The following is a 24,549-nucleotide window of genomic DNA, read 5'->3' on the forward strand; positions in this document are numbered from 1 at the left end:
AGGAACAAAAAAGATTTGCTTCAGACATTGCCGCTATACGGCCGCAAACACTTTGACAAGAGCCAACCTATTGCTACCTACTACTTCCAATTGTGCCTTGTTAAGATTACTAACATGGACTATGGGCTTCAATCCATTCTTTGAACCGAGTTCGTCCTCACCTTCACTTACACTTTACTAGCAGAGATGAAAATGGATCCGTTAATTATAAGGAAGGGGCGTCAGATCTAGCCCCCGCACCTCCATCCTGAACGAGTCGTTCCGCGAATAGCTCCCCGCCGTGTCCAGATCCAGCCGGCCCCGGATGCAGTCGTCAAAGTCCACGTCGGCGTAGATGATGCCCTCGTCGTCCTCCCACTGCGGGCCGGCCAGGACGTCCCCAAAGGGCGAGACGATGGCAGACCCGCCGCGGGAGATGAACCCGGTTTTCGGCGCCTGTTGCGTTGCTGCCGCGGTCGTGGGCTTTGGAACTGTGGCGGTGGTGGTGGTGGTGGTCGTCGTCGTCGTCGTCGTCGCGGTCGCGGTGGGAGGAAATTCCGCCCGCCCCGTCCCCCGCTCCTTGTCGCCAGGGCTGCTATCCCCCGCGCAGAGGACGATCTCATTGCCGTCCTCGTCGAAGACGGACCGGCGTCTGCCGCGCGGCTTGGGGGCGGCGGCGGCGGTGTGGGCGAGTGGAGATACTGGGGGTTTGCACGCCAGGACGATCTCGTTGCCGTCTTCGTCGAAGACGGACCGTCGCCGGCGGCGCGGCTCGCTCTCCCGAGAGTGGGCGTCGTGGGACGGGCCGAAGGTCGAGGGCGAGGTTGCTGTTGGGCCGGGGAAGGCGATCTCGTTGTCTTCTTCTTCTTCTATCGCGCTTGATAGGTGGTGGGGATGCGTGTTCGGCCGAGTGAGAGGGGATAGGTCGCGAGTTGTGCCGTTGGTTTCGTCTGCACGGTGGACGGAGGCGGCGGTGGTGTCCCCATTTGTCGAAGCGCTGTCTCTCACGCACATGTTGGAGCTGACGACGAAGCAGCGGCCTTCGATGGCTGTGGTGCGGAGCAAGGAGAGCCAGGCATCGCGGCCGTCGGCGGTCGGGGCGAGGTAGAGGTTGACATTCTGCGCGTAGAGGGCTTGGCGCACCAGGGGCATGTAGTTCTCCCAGCAGATGGCGGCCGCGAGGTTCACGCGTATCCCACGGATGGTCGTGCTGACGGCGCGGAGCGTGGCGGGCGAACCCTGGGCCCAGACCAGCCTCTCGGTACCAGTCTGAGCAAGATCTTAGAAGGGAGACTCGGAGAATAGAGGTTGAGGCAAAAAGAGCTTACAGGCATGACCTTCCTCCGCTTCCCGATGATGCCCAATTTCGGGCATACGTAGACAACGGAGCAGTATATGCTCCCCCCGGCCTTCTCGATCAGGCCTGTTACGAGGAAGATCTGGGTTTCGCGAGCGATACGCTCCAACTCCTCACGGGTTCCGTCGCCTCGCTTGTTGGGGAGATCGCCATCAAGCCGAGACCCGGGCACCGCATCACCCGGCAACTCTCTGTTCACCCAGGCCTGCCCGGCACCGGCTCCGTCACCGACTGTATCCCCGAGGTCAACAGCACTCTGGAAGTAGCGCAGATATTCGTCTCGGCCTTCCTGCGAGCGGGAGCCAATGACACAGCCAAAAGAACTACCGCGAGGGTAGCCCCCAATGTAGGCTTCCGGCAGCAGAAGGATGTCGATGCTCTTGGATGCAGCCCGCCGCGCGATGCGCTCGAGCTGAGCCAGGGTCTGGGCTGTGGTGGCCTGAGTTGCGGGCGACGCCGTGCCTAGTCGGATGGTTCTCGGTCCCATGATTTCAGCGGCTTCGGGGACGAGCGTCTGTCTGTCTAGTGCTGCGGTTCTTGTTCTCTGTGGTAGTGAGTCTATCTACAGAGTAAATTAAGCTTGCGCGTGTGTTGTGCCAAAAATATGAGGCTCTATGGAGCCTTCCTGACCTTCTTCTTCTGGCATGACTCCGGGGCATGCCCCGCATCTCCAGCTGCTTCTGGCTGTGCTTACCACAGTAGACTCGGAGTCTCGAAAGGATGGAGCGCAGGATTCGCGGGGCTGACGGGAGACTCTTGTGACTGCCGCGCGATGACGCAACGAGTCAGTCACCTACTTGCGGAATGGTGTTGTGTGATTGAGGGTGCTTGGCAGCTTCCAGACCCAGACCCAGACCCAGACCCAGTAATCCGTACTTTCCGATTACTTTCCGAATCACTGATGGCCGAAAAGTATTGGAGGAAGGTGCTCGACAAAACAATTGGTCTGCAACCATTGGGATAGCATTACACGCTGAGCACGAAGAATATATATATAGGAATCATATATCTGCTCAACCTTGACCATTTCTCACGAAGTACGTAGTTAGTATGGATTACTCCGTACTATATAGGGGTATAAGCTGCCCCACGTCAGGCATAACGTGCTACGTACTCCGTACTCTGTACAGTACATTACACTACTCCGTACATACAGTACAGTACAAATTACCTTAGGTAGCTACCCTGAATGGCAGGCACGCGTGACAGGGGTTGCTTCCAATCACTACCAGACCTGCTACAACCGCCAAACGCGTGTTCTCGTCGTGTTGTGAACGAATGGGGTGATTCTGATCGGTGCAACCCCCGGATGTCCTACCGGTAGCCTACCTCTCACCAAACACGCCAAAACCTCAGGCGAAGCTAGCAGCGCCAAAGAACTGGCGACGTTGTGTCTCGGTTCACCCAGCACCCAAGTCTGCCGGTGGCAGAACCAGAAGCTGAAGCTCTAATAACGACTTCCAAAGCTCACATCAGTTTTCAACAGCCCCAACAGCTCCAAAAACCCCAACAAGTCCCGCAGCACAAGCGATGGCCAAACACCTGCGACAGTTTCAGCGCCAACACGGAGTCTTGCCTCCTTAAGCCATCCTCCCTACCATGCCATGGCTCCGAACCGTGCTCTACCTGGCCAACAGCTCGAGCACGTTTGGCATGGCCAAAAGCGTGGCACCCGATACCCTTGATACGGCTTCATCTGGCAGGAAGCTTCGGGGTTCGGCTGCTCTTGCGACCAATGTCATGTGACGTCTGGGTCGCCGTGCTCTGGGTTCAAACCATGGTTGGTTGAGCTGTGCTGCGTCGACTGTTTTCCCTCGCATTTCCGGTGAGCAGACTCACCCGTGCACAAACATCTCGAACGGCTTGACATGCACTCATGACGCGTCCTACACCTGTGGTGCTGCCATCCGAAAGTGCATCGAAACCGTCCGTGTCATCTCTTTACCCTAACCGTTGATCTATACTCCCACTACGATCATGTTGCCCAGGACCTTAAGAGCAGCAGTGGCTCTACGGTGGCTGATGCCATCAACACAGGCCAAAACACCGATGTCCAATAAACCAATCCAACCAACAGAGGCACAGAGATCTCGTTGAGGGTATTAGCCTTTGCTCACCTGCGGGCAAGTCAGCAGTCGTTCACCAGGAGCTGCTTGAGGATGCATTCCACGATCACTGGGAAGCCAACCTTGCTCACAAACCGCACGCGAACTGGGGCCAGAGCAGTGAAAGCACTTCAGCGGCCATTCTCGCTATTGCTCGGCAACTCGGGGTTAAGTATATCGGATATAAGGGGGAAAGAAGAAGAAGAAAAGAAAGAGAGAGAAGGGGTGGTGGCTGAATCTCGATTACGCGGTATGGTTAAAGGCAACGTCAGGACATGCGCCCGGAATACAGCTAACTTCTCTTCATAGGAATTTGGATCCAATTCCCGCTGTCGGGAAGGGGGTAATACCTCCGTTGCTCCCAACCCTGCTTGACCTTCCGGCGTGCCAACGGCATCCCCCAAGTATTGACGTACAGTCCCCCAACTTTGTGAGATAATTCGAACCGCCATTTGGTCAACTTTGTCCCCGGGGCGGTTGAGTGACTTTATCCGCCAGCCTTCCTGCCTCGCTCTGGACTGCTTGGGCTCGGTTCATGATACCGTTGATGTTGAGCCCTGTCAGCAGCCGCTCTGTGACTCCTCCGTCACTGTCGAGGTATCTCTCCAACGAGTATGTTGTATTTCCCGAGGATTGTCTGCTCTTCGGTAAGTATCTGTTCCTTTTGCGGTCTCTGCCCCCTGGTTCACTCACGCTTCGCCCGAGAGCTGAAGCCTGCCGCCCCTCTGTTGTGACATTGTATCTGTCTGAGCAAGGTTCTGACTTGCGATGGTGTTGACAGCCGATTCTGTATTATTTGGTACTTTCCCGAGTCGATACCGGATGGCTGGTGTTGGCGATGTTGTCGACTTACCATCTCTGATGCACAACAGGTTCACTTGCTGAGCTTTTATCTTGCTCCAGCCTTCAGGGCCAGTCTTGGGCATCAACCACATGTTTGGAGTTCGCCATTGAGCACTTGCACCAAACCTTGACAACTGTTGTCGATGGCTGGGCAGGACATGTTCTCTCGGAACACGGCTGAAGTCTGGTTATGGAGCCGTCAACGTGCGATGGACGGTGCTACCCTGTGACTCAGCTGGCTAACTCCGCGATTGAGCTGTTCTTCCAGCATTGTTTTCGGTCAGTCGACGGGTCAAGATGGGAAGCCGGGTCTTGCGGCTCTGCTCATGTTTGGGTCGATTCATGCAACAACTGGTGTTAACGGAAAGTTGTCACCGAAGCTCCGGCCTTTGCCGACTCGATAAGGGCTCCCGCTCCCATAACAGCGCCGAGTTTTTCCCCCTCATTTCCCGAGTCGTCACCATCTTCCCTCGCCCTTGATTGCCGAATTAGAATTTCCTCGCCCTCGTCTCCCCCGCTCAGCCTTACCTGCGGGTCTCATTAACAAGCGGCGAACCAAGTTCCCGCATTTGAGCATACTTGCATCTCGCCCTGGCACTTCGCGCAATACCACCGCATCTGCATACAGCCAAGGTCATTGACGCTCATGCTTTCCCCTCTTGGGCGCTGAATGCGAGTCATCGGTGCAGCGAACCAATGCCCGCTCGATGTAGCGTGCGGGTCAGGGCCGACGCACGCGTCTCTCGGCGTGGGGAGTCGACGAATTGGAGAGTGGCTATGGTCATTCGGGACGCTGAGAACGGGTGTGTCACGGCAGTCCCGAGGTGTCCGGAGTGCTTGAACTCCGCAATTGCGCAAACTGAAACGGCTATATAGTTCCAGAAGGAGTCCCGCGACTCCTTTGTTGCCCTTTCTTTTTCCTTAGGTCTTCGCTCGTCTCTCGCACAGGATTCCTCTAAGGTTCGGAGCCACACCTGTTTCTCCTTGCACAAACGGGGCAGATATCTCGACCATCTTCATTGGCAAGCCTCCTCCTCAGTTATCTTATACTCGCAAGCCTCTTCGTCCTGATTCGCCTTATCCTACCGCCCCCCCCCCCCCTCTTCCCTGAGCAACATCTTGGGCAACGCCACAAAACAACCACTACCTCAAAGAGCTCAAGCAAAGCCACGCCAACAACCTGGATCTCATGTCTCAAGACCCAGGCTCTCCTCCCTGACTAAGTCCCACCCGGATCGAACCCGCCTCTCCTTTCCGGTTTAGCCCAGTCGGTCCATGGCACCCCGTAGCTCAGGCACTTCGCCGTCACCGCCACCATCACACTCGGCTAACCGCGAAAGCTTCTTGGAGCGCAAGAAGAAGGAAATTGTGGATAAATCTATGGCTTTTTTACAATCGTCTCTGGATCGATGTCTTGACAAATCGGTTTCTTCTGCGCCCGCCATCGCTGGTGCTGTCGCCGGTGCCGGCGCGGCGGTTGAGGGGGCCAGGAGGAGGGTGAAGAGGGTGAGAGAGGACGACGGGGACGAGAGCGGCGGCCGGGGCGGCCGGGGCGACGTGAGCGGTAGCGGCAGCGGCGAGAAGGCCAAGAAGAAAAAGGTGAACCCCAAGGAAGAGGGCGGGAAGAAGTTTGCCTGCCCTTTCTCCAAGCATGATCCGGCCAGGTACCAGTTTACCAAGACTTGCTGTGGCCCAGGCTGGGACGATGTTCATCGGGTGAAGTAGGTTTAACTCCTTCCTGTGACCGGAGCGCTGGTGGCTTGTTCTGAGTTGCAGGAGAGGTGCTGACAACCTTTGCTGGTAGGGAACACGTCTACCGCCGTCACTCGCTCAAGAACTTTTGCCCCCGATGCTTCGATCACTTTGACAAGTCCGAGCTGCTCCAACAGCACGTGCGGGCTCAGGTCCCCTGCAAGCTGCGGGAGAAATCGTTCCACGCCATCACCGAGGAGCAGGAGAAACAGCTCCGCACTCGGGCCAAGCCAAATTGCTCCGAAGAAGACAAGTGGGGAGAGATGTACCGCACCATCTTCCCGGACGACAAGAAGATCCCCTCACCATGTGCGTGTTCCGTCCCATCTCCTCCTTCTCATCCTTCCTTCCCTGTTCTTTCCTTCCTTCTTTCCTCCGACCGACAAACGCACCACTAACTCTTTCTTTCTTTCTTTTTTTTTTTTTTTTTCGCCGACAGACTACGATTCGGATGCCAACGGCTCCTCACGGTCGGCCAGGTCGCAGTTTGCGAGCTTCGAAGAGGCGCGCGAGTTCCTTCGCGTTGAGATCCCCAGGCTCGTCCGGCCGGAGATCGAAAAGTACGTCAGCACCCTGTTTGAGGAGGTCCAGGAAAAGGTCAACCAAAAGATGGTCGAGATCATCCGCAACGTCGAGACCAAGGTGCTGCGCACGTTTCACTTCCAGGAGGAGCAAGCGTCGGCCCTGCCGGCTGCTACGGCCGCTGCGGTTCTCGGCGCCGGTACCGGTACCGATGCCTGTGTTGGCGCAGGTACCGGTGCTGCTGCTCCGGCCGCGCCAGGCGAGCCCAGCCCGCCTCCAAGTCCCGGGTTCGGGGGGGACGTCGCCGCTGTCGGCAACGCGGCCGGTGCCGCGGGGCCGGGGCTGTCCAAGATCGGCCAATTCTTCGAGGACTTCCAGGATGACGACTTCGTCAATGAGCTGGTCAGCAGCATGCGCGTGGACCTCGAGAGCGTGCTGGCCAACAGCCACGGACTTTTGGGCTGCGATGTGTTCAGTCAGGGGGACTCGGCCTACTACACGGGATCGACGAGCGGTGAGCAGAGCTTGTATGCTGCCATGGGCGGCGGCAACGGCGCGTACATGCACCAGTGTTAAGCGGATCATTGTATCCTTTTCTCGGATGGTAGTTACAAGATCTAGTCCCACGTTCCTTGGAGGAAGAAATTCATCCTTCTTTTCCTTTTGTTTTCCGTTTCTGAGATGGAAAGAGAGTTGCCTGTCGAGTTTGGCTTTTAGGCGTGTGTGAAGACAGATGTGATGCGGTTCTCTACAACAACTGATGTGGTTCTCTACAACAACAGCCACTACGGCAAGTGTTTCCTTACTAGCACAAAACAATGAACTGGCTCTTTCTCTTGCTATAATACCTACTTTCTCACTCTCTCAACCTTGCAGCCTGCGTGCGTAGGTCTGGGGCATGCATTACTGGAGATGTTGCCCGGCAGGCGGTGCTCTTGAGACCGAACGCTCAGCAGAGGCGCCTGCGATCCCCGTTCCCATGGCCAGGTTGCGACGAGCGTCATTAGAACTTCCTGGCACCCACCAACACTTGCTCCCGCCGAGCATTGATGGTATGTCATCATTGGCTTTCCGTTCGGCCGCTTACTGGCTCTCGCTTGCAGCGCGATGCATGTCCTCTGCATAGCACGCCTGCGAAGCCTACCAAATCGTATCGGCAAATGTATGTCGTGCTTGTGCAACGCGGCACTGCAGCACCGACTTGCTTGTTGCGAAGGGAAGAAAAGAACTGGGCCAATCCCGTTGTACAGTACCGGCTTTGCGCATCGGCGCAAAGCGACTCGGTGTCGTCCATGCCCGGTCATCCCTTTTTCCACTAACAACCCCTCGGTGTACGGATATGTGTGCGTGTATGTGCATAACTCATCAACTACCCAATCACCCGCTTTTCGGACGCTTGGAATTTTTTTTTTTTTCCCCTCGTGAGAGTCGTGATTCAAGCCCCCCCCCCCCCCTTTTTTTTTCCCCCTTTCCCCCCCCTTTTCCGATCTAAGACAAGCCAACACATAAGACATGCATACACACACACCGTTATCACCATGAACCCCCCTCAAACCCGCGCCCCTCCGTCTCCTCGTCCCAGTCCCGCTCCAGCCGCCAGGCGTCCTCCCCCGTGACCCCCATCCGGGCGACGTCACAGCCCCTGTGGCCCCATTTCTCGGCAAACACGGCCCTGCCCAGGTCGATCAGCATGCCGACTCCGGCCTCGAACCCGTCCGGGTCCCGGTAGAAGGGCTCGCCCTCGCCGCCCTTCTGCCTCGCCTGCCACGTGTTGCGCCCCGCGTTCCCCCCGGCGTACTTGTCCGCCCGCATCTTCTCGCCCAGCGCGACCAGCCGCTCCCAGCTCTCGACATAATCCCGATCCCGATCCCGATCCCATGAATTTTCTTCTTGGTCGTCACCACTGTTGTCACCGGCGTCCTCGCCCGCAACACGAGGCAGCCGCGCTCGGGACCCGGGAATCCGCAGCAGCGCCCCGACGTCCTCCATCACGCTGCGAACGTCCAGCACCAGCCCGACCTCCCCGCCGGGGCCGCCGGGAACGTCGGCGCCGCCCTCGGTCTGCGCGTACCCGGCCCACCACAGGCGCAGGTACGCGTCGCAGTCGGACGCGTAGAAGGGTATGTGCGCGTCCCACCCGCCGGCGGCGAGCACGGCGTCGCGGTGGCCCAGCGCCAGGTGGTCGTAGGCGAAGAAGTGGTGGGCCCACGGGCGGCGGATTCTCGCGCCGTCGTTGTCGTCGTCTTTGTTGTCGCTCTTGTCGTCATCGCTGCCGCCGCCGCTGCTGCTGCTCCCGGTTGTGGAGGAGGAGGAGATGAGATGGCGGAGGGTGCGGACGGCGTTGGTGTAGAGGGATGGGCCCCGGCTGCCGTGGGCGTCGGTGAGGTTCTCGTGCGAGAAGACGAGCACGTCTTGGTGCGTCCAGAAATAGTACGGGAAAGCGAGGTCGAGGGCGGTGCTTGAGTGAGTTTGTGGTCAGTACGAGGATGATGTAATTTTGTATTTACTAAAAAAAAAAATAATAAAAATAAAAAATAAAAAAAATGGCAAGGAATAACACTGGCGGAGAGGAGTACCGGAGGTAAAAGTTCTGGAGTTGTGAAAAGGTAAGCAGGGTTGGTGTCTACTACCGTGGTTAGCGCGAACTCAGGGGACAAGCTAGAGGGGGTCCAGGGGAGGGAGGGAAGGGGAAGGGGTGGAGAAAAGGGGAGGCACTTGCGATGATAATATTCACACCCAGCATTCTCAGCTGAGTGTGATTCAAGTAAAACGGGTTCTGAAGTGACAGCCGGCCCTCTTGGTTCGCGTACATGACCCCGGTGTTCTCGACAACGTGGATGTCCTCCGGAGGCCACCCCGCCGCGATGTAGCTCACGACACATTGCAGCAGCTGCGGCCAGTTGCGCGTGAAGCCCACAAAGAGGGGAGTCTGCTCGGGATAGTGGCGCCGTGGGGGGCGGTTGATCTCGGGAGCTCGAAGGAGTCTAGGGGCCGGCGGCGGGTTCTGAGACAGCAGGGGGAACGGGTCCGGGACTGGAGGTGCACGCTTGGGCGCTAGCCTGTATGCCTTCTCTCTGAGGACAGCATCGGGGTTTTCCCAAGCTGCCAAGGGATCCCATTCGTAGATCTCGACGGAATCTTGGGCGGCGGCGGCGGCGGCGGCATTCCCGTCCGAGTCAGGCACTGACCACGGGTATTGTGCGGAGGTCTCGGATATGTACTCGTCCAGGGGCAGCGCAAAAGGCAAGGGTGAGACTGATTCCAGTGTTCCCGGAAGCAGCCAGTACCAGATAATGAGAGTGGCAAGGCCCAGCAGGATCAGCCGGTATCGTGACCGAACAGAGAGGCGCATGATCTGTTTGGCCATAGGGACTATTGGATCAAGCGCGTGCGGCAACCACATGGTTGTGTTGACATTAGGTCTTGAGTGTATCCTCCTCCCTACGAAAGTGAAGATGAAGTGGTGGTAACTTAGACTGTGAACCGAACGTATGGGCACTTGCTTTGGCAGAAGACACATGTGAAAAACTGAGATGTGGCCTTTCGTCAGCTCAGCGCGTTTGCTTAATTAAGTCTGCAGTTTCTCATTGTTACTCAGCCATGCTGCTTGTATTATCATATACGCCGAATGGTGGCAAGACGTCTTCGTTGGCAGAGCTACAAAAGCATGCAAAATATGCAGACAGCTCACTTCACCCGGAACGGGCCGCTCTCAACCTGGCCGCAGAGTAACACTCTAACGAAGCACGGCTTCTCTGCTCCTGCAAGGGAACCTAAAATTTCACCTGACAAAGACCATGAGTCTTGTCAGGCGAGAAGAAGGCCGAGAGCAGAGGGCTGGACTCTATCCAAGATACCGTTCATGTAATTAATCAGCAGACATCTGGTATGTTTGCGGCATCAGCCTCCAGCTTTCGATTGTTCTTTCTCTCTGTCCCCCGCTGATCAAGTGCAAGCAGCACAAAGGTCTATCTCACCCTCCCCAGCCTGCCCTCAAGCCGAGAAATACCCCCTTTTGGACGCAAGGCACACGGGAGATATACAGGACCCTAGAGTTTCTATCCTCTGAATGACAATGTTTTATAATGGACAACACTGAGCACAGAGGGCTAACAACGAAGGGAATGGGAAACTAAAATATGTATACATTATCCACACATTATGAGATATTAGCAGGAACAGACGTCAAAACAGAGAGGAAATAGAAGAGGACGGCAGGCCTGCCAGCTGCTCGCTCCGCGGTTTCGCATATCGTAATATAAGAAAAAAAAAACACCGAAGCCAGCCAAAGGGATGTGGTAAAGGTATGTGACTCGAATGGTACGGAAGAAGTGTAAAAAGACAAGCAAGACAAGGGCGAAACGCAGACAAACACCAGATGTCCATCCCTCTCACTCTCATTTTTGATCCCTCCAAACCTAACACATGGGTATACGGGACTGGCTGGTATATCCAGAACCAAAACAGAAGAAAACAGAGGAAAAAAGAAGATGCAGAAATGGGCCAGCAAAAAGTTACAACCTTGAATACGCGAATAAGAAGAGAATAGAAAGGGAAAGAGAGAAAAAAAATCCCACAAAAGAGAGAAGAACTCGATGCATAGACATCCCGGTCAGCAACCGGGAGATACGTTCCGCCCTCGTCGATTATTCCTCATCAACTCCGCCTAGCCCACCGCTTCGCTCCCGACTGCTCTTCTTCCCCAGCTTCAGCATGCTCAACCTCTTCCTGACACTGCCCACCCCGTGGCCCATGAGGGAGGTATGCCCCCCTGCACGATGATGATGCTGCTGCTGCGTCTGAACATATGGCGTCTCGTAGACCTTTGTGACATACCCATCCTTCTCCCCCAGCATTCCGCCGGAAGTGGTGGCAACACTGTTAGTCTCCGAGCCCCCGCCCTTCACTTCACTCCCAACCGCGGTGGAGCTATGCGGGTAAGACAGGTCTGTGCCGTTTGTCTGCACCGGGTGGAATCCGGCTCTTTCCCTGGCCGATGCTGACCCGGCGTCTGTGGTGGCGATATGCGGGAGGGTGCGGAACAGGGAGCGTCTCGGTGGTTCCTTAGCTGCCGAGGAAGGGGTGTTATTACTCCCGTTTGTCGCTACTGGTTCGGGCTCTTCTTGGATTGGTTGGTGATGGTGGTCGCCATTGACTCCTTTGGACGGCTGTTGATCCTTCTTGCGGCCACCGAGGAAGCTGAGACGGGGTCCGCGTCCCTGGCGAAGAGAGACCGGTTGGACGACGGTTGCTTCCTCTGTGACGGCGCCGTTCGGGACGGTGGACGTGGACTTGGTGGCGGCGTGGTGAGCGCCGCCGCCGCCGACGGCCGATTGCGGTGAGCGTGACCAGGTGGGCGACGGGCTGACGGTACTGCGGAGCGGCTGCGCGGGGGTAAAGATTGCGATTTCTGGAGCGTACGTTGACTCGAAGACTGCATGCATTATGCGTGTTAGTAGCAGGCACCATCTCCCAGCTTTTTTTTTTTTTGAAGTGTTCCTTCTTCCGAGGAGAATACTCACAGCGTTGCAGTTCCTCAACGCGTCTTGTGAGGAGCTCATTCCCGCTCTTCGAAAACGTCGCCAGGCACCTCTTGAGCATGATCGCGTGGTCCACGAGTGCCATCTTGATGGCATTCTCCTGGGGACCCAGCTGAGGCGCTCCAGCATCTTCTTCGTCGAGCTCCCTAGCTGGCGACGGCTCACGCGTGCGCGACGTGCCGGGTACTAGATCGCGATAGACCACCACGCTGCTCTCCGAGTTGGGATTCACGCTGATGCTGACGGCGTCGAGCAGCAGCTGCGCGTTCTCGTCGCCGCCCTCGCCCTCGGCCACCTTCTTCTCGAGCGCAGACATCTCCGCCGTCTTGCGCACGATCCTCTCGACGGCCGTCTCCTTTGCCGACAGCCGCACCTCCTCCACCGACACGATCTCGCTGCGACGCAGGATGGTCGGGAACGACTCGGCCGTGGTATACACCACCTTCTCAGCGTAATGCTCCGCCGGCGGCCCGGTGGTGTTCCTGCTGACGGTGACCGAGAAGCGCTGCGGGTGCGCCGAGACGAGATAGTCCCGGATGACCTGGGGCACGCGCGCGCGCTGGTAGACATGGTGGTTCAGGTCGCGGTGCGGGCTGAGCGCCGAGATGACCAGGAACTGGCCCTCGACGTCGTCGACGTGCTCGCCCGTGACGATGCGCGCGGACGGGTACATCTCCTGCATGCGATCCGTGAAGCTGGCGGTGCGCTCGGCCGGGGAGCCCTCAAAGACGAACTCCTTGTCGCGCACGCTGGCGGGGAAGCCGAGGCCCTTGAAGTCGACCTTGAAGTATTTGGGCACCAGCTTGTCGCCCTTGGTAATGGTCTCGTAGATGGAGGCGATGGCGCGCTCCGTGCGGGCCAGCTTGGCGAAGTCGAACGTGTTGGTCTCGTACTGCGTCTGCAGCTCCTTGTAAGCGGCGAGGGCGCTGCTCCAGGCCTCGCCGTCTTCAAAGTGCTTGATCATGTCAAAGTAGATGCGCTCTTTGCGCTCGAAGTGGCTCTGGGCGGGGAATTCGGGGTCCTGCAGAGCGGGTGTCGTCCTGAGAGGATCCCAGTCGTACAGGTCGGCGTGGAGCCGCAGAGCCAGGCCCGCTTCGGCGTGGTTCCTGGCCTCGGCCTGGAGGTTTGCGAGCTGGTGGACGTAGCGGATGAAGATGTCCTCCTTCTGCATATCCCGCAGGAACTCCATCAGCCGCAGCCGGTGGATGATCTGCGACGCCTCGCCCGAGCCATCCCCGCTATGCACGGCGACCAGCAGATCCAAGAAGACATCCATGGTATCCGTCAGCTCCCGCAGCGCGGCGTAGAGCGGGTCGTTCTTGCTCCTCGACAGCGGCTCAAACCGGCCCAGCAGCTCCCCGACAAACAACTTCTGCAGGATGCTCTCCGTCAGGGGCTTCGCCTTGAAGTAGGAATCCAGACAGTCGATCATCTCGGTCCGGATGACCGACAGGTCCTCGCTGAGCGTCCACTCGCTGACGATCATGGTCTGCAGCACCTCGACGGCCATCCTGCGCAGGCCCTCGTGCACGCTCAGGCACAGCTCGACGATCGGCCCGACGAGCGTCGGCACGTACTGCACCTGGTAGCCGCCCATCTTGGCCAGGCCGTACCGCGCGCGCTCCTCGGGCGTTGTCTCCCAGCCGATGGCCTCCCAAGTGCGACGCAGCAGCTCCGCGCCGTGCTCGCGCACGTCCCCGGCAATCTTCCACACGGCGCGTCGCTTCTGCTCGGGGAACGTCTCGAGCGCGAGCGACGGGCTACCGACGAGCTGCAGCAGGGTGGTGAAAAACAGCTTCCACAGCTCCGTGTTGAAGTTCTCGGCCTCGTCCGGGTCCGGGAGGAACGATTCGAGCAGGATGCCTGCGAGGTACTGCAGAGTGCGCATGGTGGACTTGTGGTGGTAGATGTGCACGCTGAGCCAACCAGGAGGGAAGGCCTCGCCCTTGAGGATGCTCATGTGCACGCGCAGGCAGTTCTCCACAATGACGTGCAGGTCGTCTTCGGCAAGCTCAAGCTGCATGCCGCTTGGGGAATTGGAGAGGGCCGACAGGACGGCCGACAGCTCGATGAGGGCCTCGTCGAACGCGGTTTCTTCGGCGATGGGCTTCGTCGGGAAGGGATAGGTGGCGGGGAAGAGGAGCGAGAGGCGGTCCTTGGGCTTCCTGGGGGTGGCCTGGATGACGAGGTAGGACTGGATGATCTTTGGGATGTAATCCGGGATTTCGGGTCCCAGGTGATCCATCTGGCTGGCGAGGACGGAGCAGCAGAGGCGCACCTGCTCCTTCCACAGATCCGTGACCTCGTCGACATGACCCCAGTGTGGCGCGATCCAGCGGACGGTGTTGGCGCTCAGGGCGGAGCGCTGCTCTGGGTGGGAGAAGATGTCGAGCTTGGAGTAGTTGATGATCAGCACCAGCTTGTACAGCACCAGCTTGCCCTTGACCCCGGAGCAGGAATCCATGAAGTCGATGGCGATGTGCAGGATCTCTTCGGTGCTGAGGAGTCCGGTAAGCTCGGGAAGCCAGGTGTGGAAGTGCTGGACGGCAAGGGTCTGGCTGCCGACGAGCACGGGCGCCGAGCTGCGCATCATAGCATCCAGCGCCTTGAAGATGACGCGGAGGTGGCGCGTGAAACCCGGATTCGACCCGGTGATCCCGATGCCGGACTCCTTGGCCTTTTGCTGGCCCCGGGCGTGCGTGATGAACTTGAGGATGTGCCTCGCGACCTTGAAGGTGGCGCGGAGTTTTCGCGCCGTCTCGGGGTCGGTAGGCTTCGACAGAAGCCGGGTGAAGGACCTGACTAGGCAGAGCGTGGCAAAAGGGTAGTTGAACCTGCTCTCGGCATACTGGTCGACCAGCGGGGCCAGGTTGAACCGTCTGTCGTGGACGATGTCCAGCACCCTCACGAGGGCGGTGAATACGAGATCCTCGTAGTCGTCATTGCCGGAATACTCGCAGAGGATTCCGAACAGCGCGTCCAAGACATCGTTCAACAGCTTGACGACCTCGATCTCGGGAACGAATATGAACTGCTTCAGGAGCACCGGAATCCCCTCCCGAGAGGATTCTTTCCAGGCCAGCAGTCCCAAGACGACCCGGTCCTGGGAGAACCTCGTGCTGCAGAGGTAGGTCTCCACGCGCACCATGGCGAGCGGGCCCGTGACCTCGGCCTGCTGCTCATCCTTGCCCCGCAGGCAGAATGGCAGGTTCAGGTAGCCGCCCTTGCCCTGAGGGCCAGCCTGGGCCGTGGCCGTGTGCTCGTCCAGCCGGTAGAGCAGCAGACCGTGGGTCCCGTCGCGGATGAAGGCTTGCTGGTCCCACAGCGGCATGTATGCGACAGCAAACGGCGGATTCGGCGCGTCCGCGAGATGCATCACCACGTGTCCCTGATGTACATCCTGGGGCGCGAGGACGAGTTTGACCGTCTGTCGCCACGGCTCGCCGCGCTCGGTGACGACGGTTTTCCATGCGCTGGTGGCTTCGGCATTGGACGACGGGTAGATGCAGCTCTCGACGCGCTCGCCGTTGGACCTGCGCACTTCGAGCGTGATCTGGAGGTTGTTGGCGTGGAGGCTGCTCGGTAGCGCTGCCGGGCTTCCGCCGAATCGGGATAGCAAGGTCTGCCGCGTCAAGACGGCCTCGTCAATGGTCATGTAGATGTCGGACCGTGGCTTCGTCGGGGCGCCCGAGAAGCCCATCTTGTTCGTCTTGCAGATGTTAGAAAGCACGGTTGGGGTCGCCTTGATCAGGGCATCTGCATCCGGATGATTGAACGCCCGCAGATGCACCTGCAGGCGCTCTGCCCTCCTCGACTTCTCATAGGAGCCAGTCTTGCTGTCCATGATCTCGCGCAGCACCGGGTCCCACTCCTCGCCGTCCTGCCTCTCGGGAGCGTGCCTCGCAGACGGCGCCCATATGCTCACGATGTGCTCGACCTCCTCTTCCTCTTGCTTCATGACCGAGTTCAACTTGAGCACACCGACACCGACGGTCCGGTCGGCTGTATGGGCGGCGTGCTCATCCACAGATGCGCGTCCCGCTTTGGAGTTGGCCGTGCTAGGGGGGGCTCCGTCTATGCTCTCGGCGCCTGCCGTGCCTGGTGATGCGACCTCCTCCTCTGGCTGCTCCGACAATGAGTCGAGCCTGGCGTTGCCCCGCGAAAATGCGGACCGCGTGTTCTTGCCCGCCCACATCAGACTTCTGCGCACCGACTTGCTTCCGGCGGACAACGGGGGCTTTGCGTGATCCTTGAAGAACTGCGGGACCGACTGCGAGTTGCTGCCGGACCGCGAGCTGGGCTTGGTAATCACGACCGGCTGCGACGCGCGGATCTTGGCGACCAGGTAAAGCTCCGACTCGACAGAGGGGACATCCCCGATTTCACTGGCGGACAAGCCGGCAAAGAGCGTCCGCATATGCATGTTTCGGGCGAGGTGAACCATCTGCCCGCCGGCGGGTATCTCGACGATGTAGCTCTCGGTCAGGGGTGTGAGGGGTCCCCCGGCGGTCTTGGTGGCTAGGTAGAGCACCAGGGTCGTGGCCTCGGTGGATGCGCCGGCGAAGCCCTTGATGTCTACCAACAGGTGGTGAAGCGCGGTGAGTTCGGGCGTGTGGGTCGGCGTCTCGTCCAGCAGGCTCATGACCGACTGCAACTTGGTGATCTCGACGACCGAGTCATCCCCGGTGAGCACCCGGCCGCGCTCGTGCGGGTCGCGCACAATCACCTCGCCCCCGCAGAGCTTGTTGACGCGCACCAGGTCCCAGACGGTCTTCTCTCGGAGGATCTCATATTCCCACGTGGTCAGCACGTCGTGCAGGAACTGCTGCCTCGCTAAGTTGAGAGTGGATATGAGCTTGGACAGGGTGTCGAGCTTGGCATACTGGCGGGAAAGGAGCAGCTCGTGGAGGTTGGTCGAATGCCATTCTCGAAGGCAGGACGCGATCTCGTCAATGAGGGGCTCGGAAGTCGACGTCGGCGTCTCGTCGCCAATCTTGAGCATGGGCACAGGCGCAGGCGGGCGTGGCGCATCCGGGTTGCGCTTTACGGGCACAGATAACCGTCCCGGGCCGCCGTTCGGGGAGCCAGGATGCTCCCTCCAACCGTTGGTCGGCGAGCCCCTCGTCCTATCCTTCCGCTTCCTCTTCTCACCATTAGCTCCTTCTATGCCGCTTTTTGCCGAGTCGCCTCCTTCCGGGCGCTTTGGAGTCGGTTCTGATGCATCTTCGCTGTCTGAGTCATGACCATCGCTCTCATCGTCCTCGCCCAATACCTCCCGGATCTCGACACAGCTGCGGGGGAAGATGCCGCTGAACACGCGAGCCTCGAGGGTCTGTCCTTTGACGCTCGTCAGGCCGGCCAGCAGGCTCGGCGGCGCCACCAGATATCCGCGGAGCCAGTTGCCATCCGCGGTCTCCTCGATGATGTAGAGCTCGTCGCCCAGCTCGAGGGGGAGGTCGGCCGGGTGGGAGGCGGCAAAGGGGAATGTCGCTACGGCGAAGGCAATGCGAGGCAGCGGTTGCCAGGGCATTGTGGCCAACCCGGCGGCATCTATGATTTCGAGTCGGTTTCGGTCGCGTCCTTGCGGCTGTCACAGGCGGGTTCGAGAGGCGACCCGGGACACGAGGGAGACCGCGAGCCCCTTTGGCGTCCGCCCGGGGGGGGGGGGGGGGGGGGGGGGGGCGGCTGTCAGGTTCGTCCGACCTCGTCTCGTTGGTCGAATGGTCTCGTGGTGAGCTCTCGGCGCGGTTTCGAGCAACTGAAGCACGGTGGGCGAGAGCCTCACGAATTCAGGATTGTCAGGGTAGAGCCGTCCTCATCAGGGGTGGGCGATCGGTTGGCCGGGCTGCGGTGGGCCGCGGTTCGCGCCAGGAAAAGGGCACACACACTTGAGTCGGGTAAAATCTAACTTGGAATAGCGTTAGTTATTTGGCGGAAGGGATCTGCTGCACAATTCTGCGCGCGACAGATGCAACGTGAAAAAAAGAAAAGAGGTTTAAAAATAAAAGCGTGCCTGCCCGCTGCCAATGCCAACTTGAAGAAGGAATTGAAGATGCACTGGAAAGCATCAATCGATAAACGGATGGATTTGCTAACAGCCAGCGGCACAAACAAAAGGCAAGTGAATACAGATTATAATCCGCAACTTTGGGCGAGACCGTGGGGGGGAAGGCAGGAGCCGTTCCTGTCTCCTGTGGTCAGAAACTGTCATCAAGGGACCAGATAACTAGATTGTGCACGGTCCCATTTTGCATCTGGGGCCTCCTCGCCAATTGCAGCACGCCAATGGACAGTTCATCGCAAATCGTGCCCGAACCGCTTTCTGTGGCAGAGAAGCAATCATCGAAAATCCCGCTTTGGGTCAGCCGGATGGGAAGTAAAAATTTCAAAGGAAGCCAGGCGCACTTGTGAATCTGGTACGGTTCATCAAAGCCATTTTTTCGTTTGTTTTCACGTTTTTTGCAACCCCAAGTGCGTTGGAAGATGCGGATTCAGAAGCTCCGGTACCTTGCAGGGAGAACACTCAGGAACGCGCCGAGAAGGGGACGCAATAATAGCCCGTGATAAGACCCCAGTTTCAGCGCACCATGCCCCGGGCCCAACCTTGCACGACAGATTGATCTTCAGGGGTACCGATCAGGCCCGATCGTATCTGGCCAAATCTTGGTTGGCGCCGCACCAAGCTCATAACGTCAACATCAAGTCTCGAAAGCCACTCTGAAAGAAACACGACTGCAACAGCCAAGGCTTCCAGAAGGCCCGAATGCCCGAGCCTCACGTTCGCCTCTGCGGTTTCGAGTGCCCCGAGAAAGGCAATACAAGGCAGACCCACTTCCCATGGAACTTGGACCCCTGCGTACTCCTGATTGGGAAGTTTGTCAACATGAGCGCAACCGCTGCATTCGAGAGCAATTCGGGAGATGCACCTCGATTCATTGCATATTCGGATTCGGAATCACATACAACAGGGTCGAGGAGGAACTACCTGGTTATGCACAATCAAAGCATTGTCAAGTCAACAAAGAGGGACGGATTTAACGAGGTCTCATGACGTCCATCAGATGTTTCGACTACCGCTATGCATACCTAATGGAACCAGCAGAAAGGAAAGAGGAAAAGGAAATGATGAAAAGAAAGAAAAGAACAAAGAAAATCCACATCTCACTCCATACATTTATGCCACTTCATCCTGCATATCCATCGTGTCCATGAATCTCATATCCATTCATCACAGAGTCAAGACATGCAATTTGCCATCCACTGCCCCCAAGCTCCCTCCCACCCCCCCTTTTCTTCAACAAAACCCATGTTTAGCATAGCGCATTAGAACCAGCCCGTCCGCCTACACCCTTTGCTGGCCTGGACCTTCTTCTTCTGCTTCTGCTGCTGCTGCTGCTGATGTCTCTGCTCCTCGACCGGCACCGAGACGGTGATGCGCACCGTCTCCGTCTCGTACACCGTCTCCTCGACCGTCTGCGGGATGGCCGTCACGACCGTTGAGACCGTCTCGGTCTGGGTGACGACGCTCACGCGCACCGTCTCCGTCACCGTCTCGAACACGCGCACCGTCTTGCGCTCCGTCACGAACGGGCCGGGCAGGAACGCCGGGGGGGTGGACGCGGAGCCCGTCGAAGAGCCGGTGGCCGTGGTGGCGGCCGCGGGCACGGCCGCGTCTTCTTCGGCGTCGTCGGTGTCCGGATCAGCGCTCTCCTCCTCCTCCTCCTCCTCGAAATCGGCGTCGACATCGCACCTGCCAGCCGGGCCGTCCTGTTCCGGCTTACCCTCGGCTTCCGCCGGGGCAGCCTCAAAGGAGGCATTTGATTCCTCTGGGTTTTCCGGCTCAAGTGCAGCCGACTGTTCCAAAACGGCCTCCTGGTCGGCCGGGCTTTCCGGGTGGAACGGAGTTTGCAGAGCGGCGGAGGACTGATCCTCCTCCGACTCTGCTTCCCCAAGTTCCGGGACCTCTCCCACGAGCGTGATGGGATACTCCAGCCCGCGCGGAGGGCATACGTCGGCGGGGAGGGAAATGGCAGGGGCGACGACCTTCCCCTCCTCCTCCTCCTCCTCCTCCTCCTCCTCCGCCTCCGCCTTTGTCGCCTCAACTCCGGCAACCTGCTCGGCAGCCGCCGAGTCCTCCTCGACCTGAGCGGCTCCCGCTTCCACCGGCTCCGTCTCGGGCTCCTCCACAGCACTCACGTCCTCAGCCTGCTTGATGACCACCGCCGGCTCAGCAGCGGCCCCGACAGGCCCCAGCCCGTCGTCCACCTCGGGCGCGGCCATGCTCGCCAAGACCTCCTCGACGTACTTCATGACGGCCGCGTTCCCGCTCGGCAGGGTGACGACGCCCTTGGAGGCGGCGTGAGCGTCATCACGGTCGTAGCCATGTCCCTCGTCCATCCGATACCCTCCTGCCGGTCCCGGACTGGGCGGCACGACCTGCACCACAGGCGGTTGTTGCTGCTGCTGCTGCTGTTGTTGTTGTTGTGGTGGTGATGGTTGTAGTGGTACTACTGGTGATAGCTGTTGTGGCGCCCCGCCGGGCCGCTTCATGAGCACGACGAGGAAGACGCAGAGAACGATGATGGCCACGTTCTTGGGATCGCGCAACAGCACCTTGAAGGCCTCCATCAGCAGCTCGACGAAGCCCGAGTTCTCGTCCAGCACGATTGAACGCGCCGGGGGACGCGGCTGCTGGCCCTGGCGACGGCCGCGCTGGTCGTATGGGTCATCGGGCTGTTGCTGCAGGGGGTTGGTGTGGTAAGGATCGTGCTGGGGATGGTGTCGGTACGGGGCATCAGTAAGAAGAGGCATCGAAGGCGGAGGGGCAGCGGCTGTCAGGGCATGGGAGTGGGCATGCTGGAGTTGCTGGCAGTGTGCGTGCTGGTGCTGCTGGTGCTGGTGCTGTGCCTGTTCTGCTGGTGCTGGCGGCGCAGGGAGCTGGGCTGGGGCAGCAGCGGGAGCGGGAGTGGGAGCGGGAGGGGGAGGTGGAGCCGGCGGGTTGTCACCGTAGATCTCGCGCATGCGCTCCTCGTCCCGGAGACGGCGTTCTTCAGAAGTATCGATCGGATAGGTGGTGGTGGTGGGAGTGGCCGCGCACACGAGAGTGGTTGATGCCGAGGGCTGGGGGGTCGAAGTGCGCCTGGCCAGCTGCATGCCTGACGGCGGGGCGGGGGACGACATCATGGCCCTCTGGGCGTCCATGTGCGAGAGGTCGGCTTCGGAGGTGGGGTGATCCGTCTGTTGCCGGCTGGGCGCCCCCGGGTCCTGCTCGAAGGTAGACTCGCGCTTCAGCTCCGCCTCGGGCTCGGGCGTCCTCTCCATCATCTCGAGCTCCCGCCGGCGCTGCTCGTCCAGCTCCATTTGCAGCACCGCGAGCCTCTCGAGCTCGTTCTGCACCGCCACGTCCACAATCGGCTCCAGCTCGACGTCGACGCGCTCCATCTCCTTCCAGCAGGCCTCCCACGCGCCCGCCTTCATCAGCCCATTGCTCGCGTACACCTTGACGCGGAACACCTTTCCCGGCCCGAGATCCTCGTACCGAATCTCCTCGTGACAAGTGGAGCACCAATGCCTCTTCTTCCTCTTCTCTTCCTCCTTCTCCTCGTCATCGTAACCCTCCTCATCGCTGCTCTCGTCGGGATCCACGTTGGCGGGCCCAACGTAGTGCCCGCACTCGAGGATGCGCGCGCGGCGGCGCAGGGGCAGCTCCAGCGCCTCGAGCAGCCTCTCCTCGAGCACCTCGTAGTCGCTCTGTGGGTGCGGCAGCAGGATGCCGCGCTCCAGGACCGTGTCCCCGACGCGGTCCTGCAGCTCGCGCCAGACGTCCCGCAGGCTCTTGAGCTGGTCACTCGGCTCGAACGCTCGCAAGGCGGCGGCGGCGGCAGCAGCGGAAGAGGGGAGGCCAGCCCCCGCTTCCGGAGACGTCGAGCAGCCTCCCTCCTCGCCGGCGGCGACGACGCCCGCGGCCTTACCCCCGACGGCAAGCGAGTCCAGGCTCTCGAGCACGCCGGCCCACGCCCACCGCAGCGGCAGCAGGGTGACGTGCAGCAGCACCAGGGGCGCCTCTTGCGGGGGTGCCGACTTGAACCGCGGCGGCGTCGACCGGCCCTTGGGCGAGTACTGCGCCGCCGCGGCCGCCGCGGGGCTTCCGAGCCGCGAGAGCGACGACCGCTTCCCGCTGCTTTCTCGTCCTCCGCCGCTCCCCGGAGAACGGCGGACAGGCGAGCTGCCGCTGAAGACGGAGGGCGTCGGCGAGGACATCTGCATGGCGCGGATCTCGGACGGGGTGCGGAAGGGCATGCGCCGGGTGGTCGGCCTGGTGGGTTTGATGGTAGCGTCGTAGGGAATGAAGGTATGCTTGGGGCTGAGTTCGGAGTCGTAGTAGTCATTGTCATATTGGGAGAGACCCGAGACGGTGGAGAAGTTGGAGACAGTGCGAGCTGGAGAGGGGGAGGAGTGGTGGTGAGGGTGGTGGTGAAGGGTAGAGGAGTACGAGTCACGACGGGAGAGGCTCTCCTTGGCCTGCGGGGTCTTCTTATGGAAGTTGTCGTTGTCGAGGGAGCAGAGGGAGCTCCGGGCGCTGCGGATGCTGAAGACGTCGTCGTCGCGTCCGTTGTGCGAGCTGCTGTCGCCGGCCTCGTCGCTCGAGGTGGAGCGGGAGGGGATGTGGCGGACGGCGTGCGATTCCGACGACTGCCGACTGAGAGGCCGGCTGCCATGGCCTACGTTATCTTGGAGGTCGGTCCCCGGCACGTAGGTGTCCTGAGAATCCCCAGTGATAAGGGATTCATCGAAGTCGTCGTCGTGGTCGGGAAGGTCTCCACTCTTGCGCTTCTCGATCTTTGCGACTACGGCACGCGCCGCGGCCTGGATGAGAGCCTCTGTTCTCAGCGATGTCTTCCTGTCGGTGAAGTTCCGCTGGGGTCCTCGCTCTTCCTCGCCGTCTGACTCCACCCTCGGAGAGGTTTCGACATCGGCGTTCACGGCCAGGATGTCCTGGCTTTCGGGAGAGGGGTTTTCTTCGGCCGGCACCTCTGGAACAGATGTATCCTCTTCGACGGGCCCATCAGATACGGGAGCATTCTCCGCTGTCGCCTCGGTCTCCTCTTCCTGGCGATCAAAATCCACGGTCACGGGCTCCTCCGCAGACTGGGGCTCGGCATCGCCATCTTTCTGGTCTTGCGGGACGGTAGATTCGGCGACTGCCTCTTCCTCAGCTGCAGCCTCCGGAAGAGATTCGTCTGCAGGCTCTGGTCCAGAGCTCGGCACGGTGTCGACATCTGCCGCCGAATCTTCAGCGACCGGCTCGTCTGCTTGTTCAGGCTCGGGGGCGCTGTCTGCCTCCGGGCTTTCATCGGGCGTCACTGGTGCGTCCTCGATGGACGCCGAGGACGCGCTCTCGTCGGCCGCAGGAGGCTGGGCGGGCTGTTCATCCTCTGGGGCTGGTGGCTCCTCCAGGGGCTTCTCCTCCGTAGAGGTCTCTGATTGCTCAGCCACAGGCTCCTGCTCCGTAGCCTCAACTTCTGGTTGTTCAGCTTCCTCGGTCGCAGGGCCCTCACTTTGCAAGGGCGCGATATCCCCCTCCGGAGCTGGTGGTTCCGGCTCCTGTTGTCCGGCAGCACCACCTGTGGCGTCCTGGGCTGTTTGGTCTTCATCTACCGTTGCGTCTGCGGTAACTAGTTCCTCGGGCGTGTCGGGAACAACAGTTTCGTGCACCTCATCGGCCGATGGTGGCACCGTCGCGGGGGTTTCGCCGTCCATTGGTTCGCTCAGGCAGGAAGGGTCGACATATATGTTGAAGTCCAGATCCAGCTCTGGAGCCTTCCGCGGCATGTTGAATAGAACAGCTTCGAGCAAAAGAGCAGCGCGACAACAGATTCACTGTTTATACGGAGCTCAGAACAAGACATGCGCGTCCCCTGAACAGCCCATAGCTCGGGGCAACGGGCGAGTGCCAATGGGAGCGCCCAAGCGAGTGGAGAGGCTAAAGCAGCGATGCGCTGGCACTCGTTCGAAACGTCGAGGCGAGGCCGGTTGTTTTGGCGGCGGGCGCACCCGACTGGTCTAGGGGCGGTGACGGGGCTTGCGGATAGGCGGTGACAGGCCGCGGCCGGGCTGGGACGAGGATCGATAGGCCAATGGTGGTCCGAGTAAACAAAGCGTTGCTAGGGCGACGGACCCCGCTGCTCCCCTCTTGGCGCAGACGCGGCGCGTGCCGCTGCCAATGCAACCCGGGACTGGTCTGACCTTGGCTTCCCTTTGATGCAGCGGCAGCGGCACGGCAATCTCTCCGGTAGTGTACTCCGTCATATGTGCATATGCGCATGTACGAATAGAGGTATGGAAAATCGCCTCGTCGCCGATTTGTCTTCGTATTTCTTTTTCCATTTTTTTTTCCCCAAAACGAGCCACCATGAAGCCACTGGACAGCAAACCGGGCAGATCACCCTTT

General features: G+C 59.7%; 6 protein-coding genes across 6 annotated transcripts; 1 reads left to right on the forward strand and 5 right to left on the reverse strand.

Moving 5' to 3' along the window:
- Positions 1-18: 18 nt before the first annotated feature.
- On the reverse strand, positions 19-2,142 carry P884DRAFT_218096 (carbon-nitrogen hydrolase). The gene is made up of 2 exons (XM_069439370.1): positions 1,308-2,142; positions 19-1,248 (listed from the first exon to the last, which is right to left on the reverse strand). Exons 1-2 carry the CDS (start codon positions 1,821-1,823, stop codon positions 202-204), a joined length of 1,563 nt encoding a protein of 520 aa, XP_069299944.1. The 5' UTR covers positions 1,824-2,142; the 3' UTR covers positions 19-201.
- A 1,681-nt stretch (positions 2,143-3,823) lies between these two features.
- P884DRAFT_93145 (uncharacterized protein) lies at positions 3,824-4,678 on the reverse strand. Its single transcript, XM_069446182.1, has 2 exons — positions 4,135-4,678; positions 3,824-4,078 (listed from the first exon to the last, which is right to left on the reverse strand). The coding sequence occupies exons 1-2, from the start codon at positions 4,374-4,376 to the stop codon at positions 3,898-3,900; spliced, it is 423 nt and encodes a 140-aa protein (XP_069299945.1). The 5' UTR covers positions 4,377-4,678; the 3' UTR covers positions 3,824-3,897.
- An 881-nt stretch (positions 4,679-5,559) lies between these two features.
- P884DRAFT_267444 (uncharacterized protein) lies at positions 5,560-7,134 on the forward strand (the record flags this gene model as incomplete). Its single annotated transcript, XM_069442112.1, has 3 exons — positions 5,560-6,005; positions 6,089-6,345; positions 6,476-7,134. The coding sequence occupies 3 exons, from the start codon at positions 5,560-5,562 to the stop codon at positions 7,132-7,134; spliced, it is 1,362 nt and encodes a 453-aa protein (XP_069299946.1).
- A 957-nt stretch (positions 7,135-8,091) lies between these two features.
- Positions 8,092-9,925, reverse strand: P884DRAFT_318420 (uncharacterized protein; the record flags this gene model as incomplete). The annotated part of the gene is made up of 3 exons (XM_069445339.1): positions 8,092-9,016; positions 9,135-9,181; positions 9,278-9,925. The coding sequence occupies 3 exons, from the start codon at positions 9,923-9,925 to the stop codon at positions 8,092-8,094; spliced, it is 1,620 nt and encodes a 539-aa protein (XP_069299947.1).
- A 1,279-nt stretch (positions 9,926-11,204) lies between these two features.
- On the reverse strand, positions 11,205-17,628 carry P884DRAFT_193967 (uncharacterized protein; the record flags this gene model as incomplete). The annotated part of the gene is made up of 2 exons (XM_069437794.1): positions 11,205-11,992; positions 12,081-17,628. The coding sequence occupies 2 exons, from the start codon at positions 17,626-17,628 to the stop codon at positions 11,205-11,207; spliced, it is 6,336 nt and encodes a 2,111-aa protein (XP_069299948.1).
- A 1,755-nt stretch (positions 17,629-19,383) lies between these two features.
- P884DRAFT_290047 (uncharacterized protein) lies at positions 19,384-24,147 on the reverse strand. Its single transcript, XM_069444036.1, has one exon. The coding sequence runs from the start codon at positions 23,928-23,930 to the stop codon at positions 19,422-19,424; it is 4,509 nt and encodes a 1,502-aa protein (XP_069299949.1). The 5' UTR covers positions 23,931-24,147; the 3' UTR covers positions 19,384-19,421.
- Between the last annotated feature and the right edge of the window lie 402 nt (positions 24,148-24,549).

This window comes from Thermothelomyces heterothallicus (assembly GCF_042370625.1).
Source record: "Thermothelomyces heterothallicus CBS 202.75 unplaced genomic scaffold P884_scaffold_4, whole genome shotgun sequence".
NCBI classification, from domain to species: Eukaryota; Fungi; Ascomycota; class Sordariomycetes; order Sordariales; family Chaetomiaceae; genus Thermothelomyces; species Thermothelomyces heterothallicus.